This window comes from Cavia porcellus, unplaced genomic scaffold, assembly GCF_034190915.1.
Source record: "Cavia porcellus strain 051 isolate PalLab524CR breed Dunkin Hartley unplaced genomic scaffold, mCavPor4.1 scaffold_5, whole genome shotgun sequence".
Taxonomy (NCBI): domain Eukaryota; kingdom Metazoa; phylum Chordata; class Mammalia; order Rodentia; family Caviidae; genus Cavia; species Cavia porcellus.
This window is the reverse complement of record NW_026947488.1, coordinates 22,474,264-22,488,197: the sequence shown is the minus strand read 5'-3', so window position 1 is coordinate 22,488,197 and position 13,934 is coordinate 22,474,264. Positions and strand designations below refer to the sequence as shown.

The 13,934-nt window shown below is 40.8% G+C and overlaps 1 protein-coding gene across 2 annotated transcripts in view; it reads left to right on the top strand.

Annotated features, from left to right (window-relative positions):
- Positions 1 to 2,306: 2,306 nt before the first annotated feature.
- The window catches only part of Dhx35 (DEAH-box helicase 35), an 83,889-nt gene continuing 72,261 nt past the window's right edge, over positions 2,307 to 13,934 (top strand). For both annotated transcript variants that reach the window (XM_003467755.5, XM_063248352.1), the window contains exons 1-3: positions 2,307 to 2,452; positions 8,902 to 9,035; positions 13,006 to 13,098. In XM_003467755.5, coding sequence (XP_003467803.1) covers positions 2,413 to 2,452; positions 8,902 to 9,035; positions 13,006 to 13,098 — 267 coding nt within the window. In that variant the 5' untranslated portion in view covers positions 2,307 to 2,412. The remainder of the gene's footprint in view (positions 2,453 to 8,901; positions 9,036 to 13,005; positions 13,099 to 13,934) is intronic.

Genomic DNA, 13,934 nt, shown 5'->3' with positions numbered 1-13,934 from the left:
ACGTGCTCGATGGGAGGGGTAATCTACCTCAGGCTTTACTCTTTACTACAGGCCTCACGTCCGCCAAGTGAGGCGACTGGGCTCGGGGCTGCGGCTCCCAACAAATAACAATTTTTAAAAGCTAGCATAGTATCACTGATATACCTGAGCAACCTAGATAAATTTTTCTGTTAAATATTTTTTCCTGAAGGTTTGTTCAAATTAGAGATCTATGTAGTTTAAGATTGGCTCAGTTGGGCACACAAGGTTGAGGTTTCTTTTTTAAGATTTAAGGAATTGGCTGAAGAGATGGCCATCCACTTCTGTACCCAGTTGGCTGGGGATTATCTTTCTTTTTTACTACTGAGACTTAAGTAACCCACAAGGAAACATAAGACACAATGTCATTTTCCCGTCCTCATCTCAGTCCAGGAAGTTTATATTTGTAATCCCATGGAAACATTATTGGAATTCTAGCAAGTTAATTCCAATCTACCACTTGCAGTGCAAACCACAGTGAGAATAAAGACACTAAGACATCTTTATAATTATGGGGGGGCCAAGGAGTCCTGAGTCCGGCCCTGATCATGGTTATCAGAACAAAGATCTCAACCCAGGGCCTATTCCAGATTTTATTAACTCATGAAGAAGGGAGTGGCTAGAGGATGAGTGTGAGAATGGCAGGTATTACTGAGTTAGCTAGGAGGACAGAAAGCACCTCTGCAATATGCAGAGAGGATATGCTGAAAGGTCAATCTGCATAACACAATCATAGCACTTAATGTTTTGCAGGCTTGTGCTTCAGTTTTTAATGTGCAAACTTCTCTGCCCTGGGCAGTCATAGCCTCTTTTCTCAAGGCTTGAACCCCAGCTGACAGCCCTATAGTAAGGTGAGGCTGAGGCTCTGCCATCCTGCCTGGCTCAACTGTGTTTAAGGAGACACTAGGGTGAGGAAACAGCGCCTGTCGCCTATCTTCAAAGATTATGCATCAGCACCTCAGCTAGCCCTGTTTATATTGCTTAGAGCTAACTGAAGGGAAAAAGAGACAGCTTAGCCGGGTCTGTACATATCAGTACATGCAGGTTGGGGTAGGTTTAACCAAAGTGGAGATAACTGCTCTTTATTCAAGGAGAGTTGTCCAGGTGGTCCTCCACATCATGTAAACTTAAAGTTACATAAAGGAAACACAGGAAAAATGGAGTTGGGGAGAAACTAATACATGCCTACTTCATGTAAGCCACACATTAAAAAAAAAAAATCTTCCAGTAACCAAAACAGAAGGAACCTGGTAAGATAGGCTACTCACAATGTCCGTAAGGTTGCAGTAAACTCAGGTACAGGATAAATGGCTATTCCTGGTATTAAAAGAATTTAAATAAATTTCTCACAAAGCTTTTCTTAAAATGGCATTGTGCCCGGGTGTGGTGGTGCACATTGTAATCCTAGCATTAAAGAGCTGAGACAGGAGGATGGCTGTGAGTTCAAGGCCGTCCTGGGCTACCAAGAGAGTTCAAGCTCAGTCTGCACAGTGAAATCCTATTTAAAAAAAAAAAAAAGCTCTGTGATGCATTCTGATAATCGCATCATGGTAAAACAAAAACAAAAACAATGGTAGATATTTTGGGCTGTGCTCAAATTGAAATCCATGATGGTAGTTGACTAACACTTTATCTGTGAAGATTGGCTACCTGTCTTACATTGAATGCATTCAGAGAAGCGTTGTTATACTGGGTTTTCTGGAGCTGCACACCTAGCTAGGTGCCCCAATTTGCCTGGCAGACATCCAGTTTGTCGCTTATCCCCAAGTCCCATCTGCATAACACTCCCTTTCATTCTCCGAAGTGTCCCAGATTTGAGACTTTTCAATTTGAAAATGAAGTCTGAAAGAGAAGCAGCAAAACTGGGTCAGTACGTGACACAATCAGTCTTTCTTTTTGCCAGCGTCAGATTTACATCTTTAGCACGTTATCATAAACACAGATTAACAACCAGCCTAAAAGGCCAGAAAACAATTACAGTCAAGGTACAATTTTTGATACCTTGAATCACTATCTCTTAACCGGAGAGGACACCATACACAACGGTCTTCCTGTCCTAGGTCCTCCGCGAGAGCCTGCACTGTGGAAGGTGCGCAGGCAGTGAGGCGACGCCTTACCCTCCCCCCCCCCCCCCCCCATCCAACAGGCTCAGAAGAGGCAGAGGCACCCGCCCTCAGCTCCAATAGAGGCTATCAGAGTTCCGCCAGCCGGAGAGGGGAGGGCCAGGAGCGCTTTGCTGGTCACGTGGTACAGAGGGCGGTGGCTTAAGGGGCGTGGCCTTTACACCGCTGGGTCCGGGCGGAGAGAAGCTCTCCGCGGGCCACGCCCCCTAGGTCCAACGGGACTCGCGCGCAACTGCGGGGTGGAGCCGCTTTCGTGACCTTTCACCCCAGCATGGCTGCGTCCATGGGACCCGTGAAGTTCTGGCGACCGGGTAAGACCCTCTGCAGAACGGCGGGTAGATGCACCTGCCTGCTTAACTTCAGTCTTGGCGTCGCGGCTAGCACTTTGGGGCCTGCGGACCTTCTCGTAGGCCTGACCTCGGCAGACTGAGCACCGCCGCGTCTCAGCCAGTGGATTCGGGTTATGGCGCCCACCGTGATCCAGAAGGATTCGGGAGACCGGCTCCAACCTGGGCAAAAACTGTGTGACCTTGTTGCATTCTCTTTTACTTCCGGCCTCATTTCCCTCGTTGCTGATTTCCTGTCTTGCCCACCCGGCGAGAAAGGGAATGCTAAAGCACCTCCGCGTGGGTACAACCGCTGTTGGGCTATGTTGGGGCCGGAAAGTCGATGGTGCTCAAGTACTTAGGAGCCACGGAGTTAGGTTACCGATCTTTGTTTTAAAGCAGTAGAGTGACCTTGGGCAAGTCATGTAACCTCTTTGAGCTTTGGTCTCCTCACTTGTAAAATGGGCAGAATGACACTTATCACGTGGGTTTGAATAATGACACAACACATTATCCGACTTTTAAGTGGTCCTAAAAAAAGGGGAAGTGCGTTGTGTTCTTGTAGGGTAATTCTTGTCCACCCTGACCCAAGTGTCTGTCAGAAAGGGAACACCTTTATTATGTTGGCCGCGATCCAGGTTTTTATTTATTTATTTATTTAGAGTGAGGTGGGGGAGAATTTGAGGCTGTGTAGTTCAGGCAGGCCTTTCACTCATAATGTTGCCCAGGCTGGCCTCCAACTCAGGGCAATCCTCCTGCCTCAGCCTACCAAGAACTGGGATGACAGATGTGCATCACAACGCCTGGTTGTCATCCACTTCTGACTTGACTAACAAAAATTACTGTCAGCAAGTATTTTGTTTTGGCCAGCATCACATTTACGTCTTTAGCACGGAAACGGGTTAACAGACTAAAAGCTCAGAAAACGTAAATCGCATGAACAATTATACTCAATCAAGGTACACTTTTTGATACACTGAATCACTGTCTCTTAACTGGGACAATCAGATTTTTGTTGAATGTGTATTGAGGCCATGCTAGGTGCATTTTGTTTTCTCTTTGTCCACTAGTTCCTTTTAAAAATAAGCTTCTTATTAATGGGAATCCATCCCCCACACCCCTGCACCCCTGTTGGGTTGTGCAAAGTATATTGCTGGAAAATGACAGACAGAAACGGTAATAAAAGGAAAAGTTTTAAGGGATGTTTTAGAGTGGTTCCTTGAAATTTTGATCATGCATGTAAATGATGTGAGAGATAAATCCAAGCAAAGAATGTGCTTAATTCTTTTAAAAAATCCTGTTTGTGTCTTTATGACAGTTTTATGATTCAGCATTCTAGGCTTTAGCCAATTATCTGTCTTGAGTTTTATTTACAGCGAAAAGTAAGGTTCCATTAAGTAATGAGCTACCTTATTTATTCAGGCTTTTAATAACAAAGTAAAGTGCTAAGTACAGCAGGATGTGGTGGTGGTAGAAATTTTGATCCCAGAATTTGAGGCAGGAGGATAACTGCAAGTTGGAATCCAGGTTGAACTAGGCAGTGAAACTTTGTCTCAAACACACACCACACACATACACACACCACATACACACAAAACAATGTGCCAAGTAGTAAAGACCTGAATAAGTTGTTGAAAATTATACTAACTACTATTTTGGTTAAAGAACATGAAATTACTCTCAAGAGTTACATTCTATTACTTAGTTTGTTGGAGTATGCTTACTGAATCTTTAACCCTGTAGCCAGGGTTACAAATGTAGATGTTCTGGGCTCTAAAGCTGTGCTCTCAATTGATTATGAAGTTAGATGTGCATTAGAAAACACTTTAAATGAAGCAGAATAAGATGACAGTAAAGAAGATGGGCTCAGTAGACTACAGTGCTCATCTTGAATTCCAGTCACTACTTGGCTTGATAGTCATGTAAGTGCCCAAAGTCTTGATTATACCATCCATAATCTGGCATAGAAGTATTTTTGTGAAGATTAAATCAGAATAATACATGAAAAGCTTTTAGCATTAGGTAACCATATTTATGTGGCTTTATAGAAGAGGGAAGGAAAAGTTGAACATGTAGACAAGAAATAACTTGATAAATCTGGTAATATTGGTACATTCAAAAATAGCAGTGGCTTTGAAGCTTTTGTCCTTTCCAGTGCTGGAGTGAATGTGGGAGTGCTCTACCACTGTTGAAGGGTTTTGACTGCGCCCAAGTAGGAAAGAATTGAGAGATGAATAACATTTTGTTTTGTGGAGTGATTAAGGAAAGCAACTCTAGGCAAATGATACAGTATAAATAAAGGCAGAGTTGGATTTGTGTCGTAAGAATGTCCAAAAGGAACCGATGATAGTAGCACGCATCTATTATCCAAGAACTTGGGACGCTGAGGCAGGAGGATTGCCATGAGGTTGAGGGCAGCCTGAGCTACACAGTGAATTCAAGGCCAATCTGGACTACAGAGTGAGACCCTGTGTCCAACAAATAAACAAATTTAGAAAACCAGAATAATTGACTAGTGTAATGGTGTTATGTAATTTGGGGCGTGATAGGAGATAATGCTGGACAGGTAGGGAGGGACCTTACTATGATAGATCTCCATGACAAAGAATTTGGAGTTTACTGTTTTTAAGTGGGTAAGTTACATAGATTTACTTTAGAATGATAACCTTGGCATTGGTATGACAAATGGAGAATGAATGAAGGAGAACATTAGAGACAAGGACACTTAAATGAGAGTACTGCTAAAATCCAGAAGGGGCGAATGTTTAAATAAAATTAATTAAAAAGATACATTGTCATTAATTATCTTCATAATATCTCCCCTCATTGTGAACACACTTATCTCATGTTCCTACAACTTTCTGAAGCTCTTCTTTCTTTGTGTCTTATGTTTTGTTGTCATTTTGATTCTGGCGAACAGCCAGAAGTTGCATGGTGCCAGGTCCAGTGAATAAGGTGGGTGAGGACACGCTAATGTTTTTACAAGTCTGCCTTTCCTTTGGATGGCACTCAGTAGCACAATTCACTGTATTTTTTATCACATCTCATGAAGATTCTCACCAAGGAAAACTTCCAGTGAAGGAGTTTTGGCCCAGACAGGACACTGTAGCTGGTGAAGCCTTAGAGGCCAACCAAGGAGCTCCTATCTCCCCCACTCCTAGGAATTTACCTGTGACTCCATCTTCCCTGCGCCCTAGGAATTTACCTATGGCGCCAAATAAAGGCCAATGGGCTACCCTTGCATCCCTGATGCCCCTTTAGGTTCCACCCCAAACTGATGCTTACTTACGTACCACCCACGCCACATGTCCGCCAGAGAGAAAGCCCAACTCCAGCGGTCGGGGGTTTTGGTTTTCTCTCTCCGTGTTCTCAGAATAAAGGCCTCTTTTGTTTTATACTTCTCATCTTTTGGATATAATCTTATCACCAGAATGGCTTTAGAAAGTGGCAAGAATAATGGGTTAAGTGTGTGAAGAGAGGAGGAGTATTTGGAAGGGAGGAGTATTTTCATGGCATTGTGTCTTTTACTGTAATAAGTTTTAAAAAATGAAACATTCACTGTTATTTTAATTACTCCATGTAGATATTCTGATCTAGCACATGTACATAATGGAAAAAAGTGTCCAGAAATATACTGTTTTCTAGAATGTGCTGTTACTTCTGTTTCCTCTCCAATGCTTCCTTCCTTCCTTCCTTCCTTCCTTCCTTCCTTCCTTCCTTTGTGGTGCTGGGGATGGAGCCCAGAACCTCACACTTGCTAAATATGCACTCTACTGAGCGACTCCATTTCTGTTTCATTATTTTAAAAGTGCTGGCATGACCCATTACATGGATTTCCTAATTCAGTAATGGGTCACCAAATTTTGACAAGCCTAGGCTAAAGGGAATGCTGAATTGGGGTTGCCACTAGGAGCTTTTTTTTTTTTTAAATAGATGGGGAAATGAAAGTGTTTATAGTTTGCAAAAATTGTAAAGTTGTTACTCCTTTAAACACAGAACACTCCCAGTGAAAAGACAGCCATAAGCAGCCTGAGTGGGCTGGGGGATGCGTACGGAGGGGAAGCAGCCCTGAGGTTCTTGAATGAAGTCTTTGGTAAAAAGATAAACTCTTTATGGATTGATAGCAGATACTCTTATAAAATATATCATAAGGACATACTGAGATGGGCTGGGCCGTGGATTAGAGACAAGGGTACATGGGATAGTAAACAAGACCCTGACTGCACTAAACCTGGGTGTAGGAAGAAGTAAGAGACCTTGTGAGAGTCGTGTTAGAATATTCCAGACATAAATGAACAATTTAAAGTGCTTTGAAAAGGAGAGAATTGTGGCAAAAACAGAGCAGAAGAGAGTAAGATATTTTTTGTAATAGTTTTCTTGATTAAAGATTATGAAGGATTAAGTTCTAGTATTGCCTGTCCGCCAAAACATATGATAAGACATTATTATGAGGTGGCAGTATTATGGATGTAGCTCAGTGGTAGAGTTCTTGCCTAGTATGTGTGAGACTCTGGGTTTGATCCTTAGCATTGAAAAAAAGCCCAAAAAGCAAAAGTGGCAATAGTAAGAGAAAAAAGGAAAGGAACTTGCTTGAGTACAGGCTTTGTTCCAGGTTCTGTTTTGTCTTTTATCTTGTTGAAAGGAAGATCAGCATTTGGCAAAAGCAACACAGCAGTGCCCCACTTACCTGATTTTTGGCAATCTTGGGCTCTGGAACACAGCTTTGTTCCTGGAAGTAAATGAAAAAGAACAAAAATCTAAAGCAGTGATTCTGAATTGAGTCCTAGGAAGGGTATGGACTCCTAGCATTTTCTAGTTTGGTAAATTTTTTCTTCTGTTGTGGTTTTCAAGAGAGTTTATAGACTTACCAGATTGTGCAAGGGATCTGAGACCTGTAAAAAGGATAAAAATCACTGGGCTAATTACTCTTATCATAAAGTCCATGTTCTTTCAAGTAGCACCACAGATTTTGAGTTCCAAGGACTTGGAAGATAGCTGTTTTGAACTATTATCCCCATAGCACTCTCAGTAGGGTGCTGTATACACTCATCTGTACTTCTAGGGAGAATTTTTATTGACTCCCAAGGCAACATACTCCATTGCTGAACTTCTGTGCCTTTTAGAAATATTTGTTACATTGAGTTTGTATGTCATTTACTTATTATTCCTAATTTGGTCCTTGAGCGTAGGGCCACATGAACAAATCAGCGTGAAAAGTCACAGAAGCTGCTCATAAAACGTGAACCAGTGTTTCTCCTGAGGTGTTTTCCTTTTCAGGCTAAAAGTCTCTCGTACCTTTCACAGGTTTTTAGGATGGGATCTGGCTCCCTTGCTCCACATTGAGCATCATTATGATTGTTCTTAGCAATTGGTGGCTGGCTGTTGTTTAATTTGCTCTCTGTGGCATTTCTGGGAATAGCATTTCTCACGTAACCACTCCAGCTCTGGTTCAGAAAAGGCTGCCATTCTCTGTATCCTATTCTACTGGCTCAAGATATTGGATCAGGGTGGGCATTGGACCTAAACTGTGAGAAGTCAGTCCCTGAGGGTCAGTGTTGAGAGCTTTCACCACTCCTGTCGACAGCCCACACCTGGGACTCTCAGTCCCTCTTACGGTGTTTTATTCTCTTCATGGCACTTCCTGTCACTTCATGCACTGGATTACACTCTTCTAGAAGAAGCAGGAAAGCTCCATGAGAGCATGGCCTGGATTTGGACTGTTCACTGCTGTATTTCTAGCACCTGGAACTGGGTCAGGCATGTAATAAACCCTCATCTTCACTCGTGGGTACGGGAACAATTGGTAGAAGACCTTCGAGCCTGAGCTCTGGGACTGTGAGCGGCCTTGTTTCCAGCTCCTCCAGGGTCTGAGAGGAACTTGTCAAGAAATACAGAGATGAGAGGAGAAAGCTATGGCAGGCTTCAAGGCCTCTGTGCCCGTCTTCCCTGAATCCTGTTGCTAATCCACAGTGACAGGATTTGTCCTTGGCCTCAGTGAATTCTACTTCGTGTTGGGTTTTTTTCACTGGTTAAGAATTTGATAATACATAGAGCTGAGTGGCCAGTGGGAGCCCAGTGGGGCTGCCCTCTCCCTCTGTTTCAAGCGTTTAAGAAAAATTGCTATATTTTGATACATGCTTTCCTAGGGTTTTAAAATTTAAACTTCTTTTTTTTTTTTGTCTTTTTCATTTTTATCGGTACCGGGGATCGAACTCACGACCGCCTGCTTGCAAGGCAGGTGCTTATGCCGCTGAGCTAAACCCCCAGCCCCCAAAATTTAAACTTCTAAAGCTTAAAGTTTTATACTTTTAGTAGTTTGAGATAAAAAGCATTGCTTTTTTTTTGGAGTATACCTTGATTTTTGAAAATGTGTAACCCGTAAACCTTTTTCTGTTCACCGCATCAGAGGATCTGAAAAAACATTTCTGCTACAGGTACAGAAGGGCCCGGTGTCAGCATCACTGAAGAGAGACAAAGTGTCACAGAAAACTCTGGGACAACCATCGTTTACAATCCTTATGCTGCCCTCTCCATAGAGCAGCAGAGGCAGAAGCTGCCTGTGTTTAAGGTATGGCAAGGCCAGGGCATGGGCTTCGTCGTGGTCTGCTGGACACATGGCTGTTATTGCAGACAGTGGCCTCTTACTCTGAGGGTTTTTGAAAACACAGTGAACTAGAGGAGCCTTCATTTAAGGAAATAGTTTTCTAAATTGTGTGTACGTGTGTGTATGTGTATGGGTGTATTAACTCTGTAAATATGGAAAGTCCTTAAAAAATTTTTCCCTTTAGATCTTACATACTTAAAAATGGGAAGAATTGGAATGGCTTCTTTTAACACCTTCATTGCTTTTAATTTTGCACAATCTCAAGCATACAGAAAAGTAGACAAAATGTTACAGTGAACTTCTGTGTACCCATCTGCAACACATTATCAGCATATGGCAAATTTTCATTTTCTTTAAAAAAGTACTTAAACAAGATTAATTGGAAATTCAAGGTTATGTTGGATGAAGAGTTCAATTAGTGCTGGAAGGCCTGCTGAGGCAGTGTTGGGATTTCATCATGGTTACCAGATGCCAGATGTATATCCTGATACTTGATTGTATTAGTGCAAATGAAGTGATGCATGCTTAGCTCACAAGAGTACACTGATTCATAGTGAACTTTAGTGGTGATGGACACAGTTGATAAACATCCTTTCTTCCTTTTGGCAACATGCAGAACCTAGCAGTAGTCAGGAAGTGGGCACAGAGCCAAAGGCAGGTCAGGTGACTTGGCAAATGTTTATTTCATATGGCCCCTGATGAAAGGTGATGGGCTTTCCTTGTTCACATACCTCTGAAATGACACGAATAGGTATGGACAGCAGTACACATGTTCCTCTCTTTCTTTTGAATAGAGCCGGGTGAAAGACATCAAGTTCTTACATTTGAGTGGTCCCTTTGTCTGGTAATTTTTTAGTATTGATATGTTCTTTATCCAAAGAGATATAAACAGCAATATTCTTAATGTAGCTTCCTCTGTTATATGTGAATGTTAATGAGTGTGACCCTCAGAAGGTGAGACAGTGGGCTAGCTGTTGCTTCGCTAGGGTCTCTAGACCTGGAGTTTTCAGTCCACATGTCAACATGTGTGCACTGTGTGGCCTTGCTTCATCCTTCTGAGCGTCCATTTCCTTATCTATGATATCAGACTGATAACAACTACCTCATTGAATGTTATGGGGCCCTGGTGGGATAGTCATTGTAGACCATTTAATAAGATATCTGAGACATGGGGCTGGGGATTTAGCTTAGCGGCATAAGTGCCTGCCTTGCAAGTGTGCGGTCGTGAGTTCGATCCCTGGTACCGATAAAAATGAAAAAGACAAAAAAAAAAAAAAAATATCTCAGACATAGTCAGTGTTCAAGAACAGGAAAATTACTGTTTACTGGGGATTTAAATTTTGGCCTTTTTTAAACTTTCTTCACTCTATCATATAAATGAAACAACAGGTGAAAAAAATAAAAGTTGCAGTATATTGATAGAATTAAAATAGTAAGAAGATGGAGATAAGATAGTAAGAAACAGGAGTATAAGTTACTAATTTAAAGCAAAACACAGCTGGGTACAGTGACACATGCTTACTGTAATCCAAGCTACTTGGGAGGTTGAGGCAGAAGGATCAAAAATTCAAGACTAGATTTGGCTATTTAATGGGATCTTGTTTTGGGAAAGAACAAACAAGGAAAAAAAGAAAAAGCAAAGCAATGTTTAAGCATTTTTGAGCCTTCTTTACCCCGTGCATAAAATGATAAGGGTTAACACTGGAAGACAGGGTAAAAATTTACTCCTCATCACTTCTCCCCCATTTGAATTAAAAATAGTTTTAAAACTGCTGGTGGTAGGGCATTTTCCTAGTATGTGCAATGCCTAGTACCAGAAAAACAACAATAGTAAAACAGAGATTGAAACTAAAGTAACCTTAATCATGTCTTTTTCCCCAGTGTAGTTGCAAGGCAGCCTGCCTCTAGGCTGCTTTTTGTAGCCTGGCATTCTCTTGGGGCCTGGGTGCTGGGTGTAAGATTGTCCTCTTATGCAACATCTTTTTATCATTTCTCTTGATGTCACACATTTGACTGCTCATTTACAACACATCAGAGACCCTTTTAGGCTTGTGCCACATGATGTTGGAATCACATTGTCTTCATCTTGTTTATGTCCAAAAAATAGTCTTGTATGCAACTGCCCAATTTCTCAAAATACTGTAGCCTATCTTCCTTCCTAGGTAAAGTGCAGGCTTTTAAGCCTGCATTCAAGAGCTCTCATGGTGAGGTCCTAACTGCATCTTTCCCAACTTGTTCCCAGACCAAATCTGAGCTTTTCATAGCTCCACTGAAAAGCGTTTACATAATTTGCTTATTTTCATCTTCTTTCCTTTGCTCTTTTATTTCCTACAATACTTTGTTTTTTTAGCTTTCTAGGATAGGCATCAAAAATGAAGATTTTTGATCTTCATTTCTTTCAAGTTTCCCTAACCACCCTCTCATTTATCCGTGTATCTGTCTGTTCAGCAGTGAGTCTGCCATTTACAAAGTAACTGTAAAGAACCCAAAGCTTTGCTCTTCTTCCACCCAATGTGAAAGAAAGCACAAAGTCTCAGCACCAAGAAGAAAGCATCTAGACTAGTTCTTAGACCATCTGCACCAGAATCTCTTGGGGTACACGTGTAAATAAGATTGCTGGGTCCCATCTAGCTGACGGTAGGGCTAGTAATCTTCATTTTTGATGACTATCCAGAAAACTGTCACATTAAGGCTTGAGGACTTTATAGCTAGATGCCAGACAATGCCTAATTCAGAATTCCCAAATAACCAGTACCTTTTTTGCTAGATAGAAACTGGCAGTATCTCAACTCTTCTCATCCTCATCAAACATTCTTGATGTGACAGCAGAGGAGCTGAGCAGTGATCAGAGAGGGAGCATGAGACAGTTACTTCCTTCATTTCAAATCAGGTATTTATGGAATACCTTTATTACCCACTGGGCATCAGGAGTATCTGTAGTCAACTGGAAATTAAAGCCAGGACCTTCTCACTGAGCTACATCCCCAACAACCCCTTTTCTCATTTGGAGACAGAGCTTAATAAGTAGCTAAATTACCCAGGCTGGGACTTTGTGCTTGAACCTGCAGTCCTTGAGGTCACAAGCACGTGCCACCATGCCTGGCTATTCTGTAACTTTTAAATGGCCATACCTTGTTTCTCTTCACACTAAGTGCTTTATTGTGAATTTGCATTTAAAGATAGGGGTCAAAGCATATGCTTTATTTTTTCCCTGAGACTTTTAAAATGTTAATAAATGAAAAACTTTTAAATTAGGTAATAAATGCATGCTGTGCAAAGCTTAAAAGTCTTCATTTCTCTGTTCCCCACTCAGCATTTACCATCCTTTGTGGCAGCAATTTTATACTTCCTTGTTTTATTTTTTCCTAGAGATGATCTACAAATTAAAAAAATTATATATGTGTATATAAATGTTTATCTTCTTTAAAAACAAATGCTAGTATATTACTCAAGATTTTATGTCTTGTTTCCCTTTATATATCTTGTAGATCATTCTGTATTAGTAGAAAGAGACATTTGTTTCTTTTAGTAACTGTTAATTGTTAGAGTGTTTTATAACTAATTTAACAAGATAACCTGTTGAACATTTGGGTAGTTTGAATTTTGGGGTACTGTATGCAATTCTGCAGTGAATATGTTTACATATACATTTTTAAAGCACATATATTAGTATGCTATAGTATAATTTCTTACCAGTGAAAATCTTGAATCAAAGAGTTCTCATGATATAAGTTGGTAAGTATTACAATGGCTTCCAGCTGTGTCAGTGCATACTGATGTCAGTGGTCCTTGAGAGCTGGAAATATGTCTTGATAGTTCTTTTTAAAATTTACTTTCCTTTGGAAGCAGCCTGTTTCACAATGTTTAAACATTTTTGTTTAGGTCTTTAGAGTCAAAATATGGCTATTTATAATGTATAGTTACTCTTTTTCAGCTTAGGAATCATATTTTATACTTGATAGAAAACTATCAGACCGTGGTGATTGTTGGAGAAACAGGATGTGGGAAAAGCACACAGATTCCTCAGGTGAGTACATAATTCATATGTGTCCTTTTATTTGGATGTATTTGGAAGGACTTTGTATCTTGAAAACTCTCTTTACTTTGATTTGCATTTTTACAGTCTCCTGTCAGGAACTATTCACCTATCAATTAGGAAATAGGTAGTTCAGTCACTTTTTTTATTAAACTTCTGGGGCATATAATTTTTTTTGGCTAAAGTTAATGTTTTTTCAATTTATTATATTTGCAAAATAAAAATGGAATAGCCATTCTTTGAAAGGAACAGTGAGAAGTTATTCATTGCTTTTGTCTGTTGAATACCACTGTAGCTGCAAATAAAAATTGACTAATAGAGAAATATGCAGTACTGTGAGAGAAACTTGTCTTACTGGGAAAAATCCTATCTGGTATGGACAGGAGTAGAAAGAAGGATAAAGAAAAGCCTTGTAAAAGCAATGGCCTTTGAAATAGAGCTTGAACAATCAGTGGGAGCCAAGTGGGGAGATGCTTGCATTTAGTGAATATTGTGTGAGTTACTGGTGTGGAGAAATAATAGGGTGAGGTGACTGTGTCCTATGAGCCTTGATTCAATTGACAAAGAATGACAACGCAGTGACCAGGGTTAAGAGTCTTTTCAGGTTTTTCTTTCCTTTTTTAAAGTAATTTTTATTAAAGTATAAAATACACATAAGCAAATGTCTATCGTAATTGCAGAGCTGATTTACTTTCACAAAGGCATACACCTGTGTTATCAATACCTAGATCAGAACATAGAACACTAGTACAAGCCCAGGAGCCTTCTCTCCCAGAAGATAGAATTAACTTTGGAGGGAAACTGATGTGTTTGATCATAAACAGATT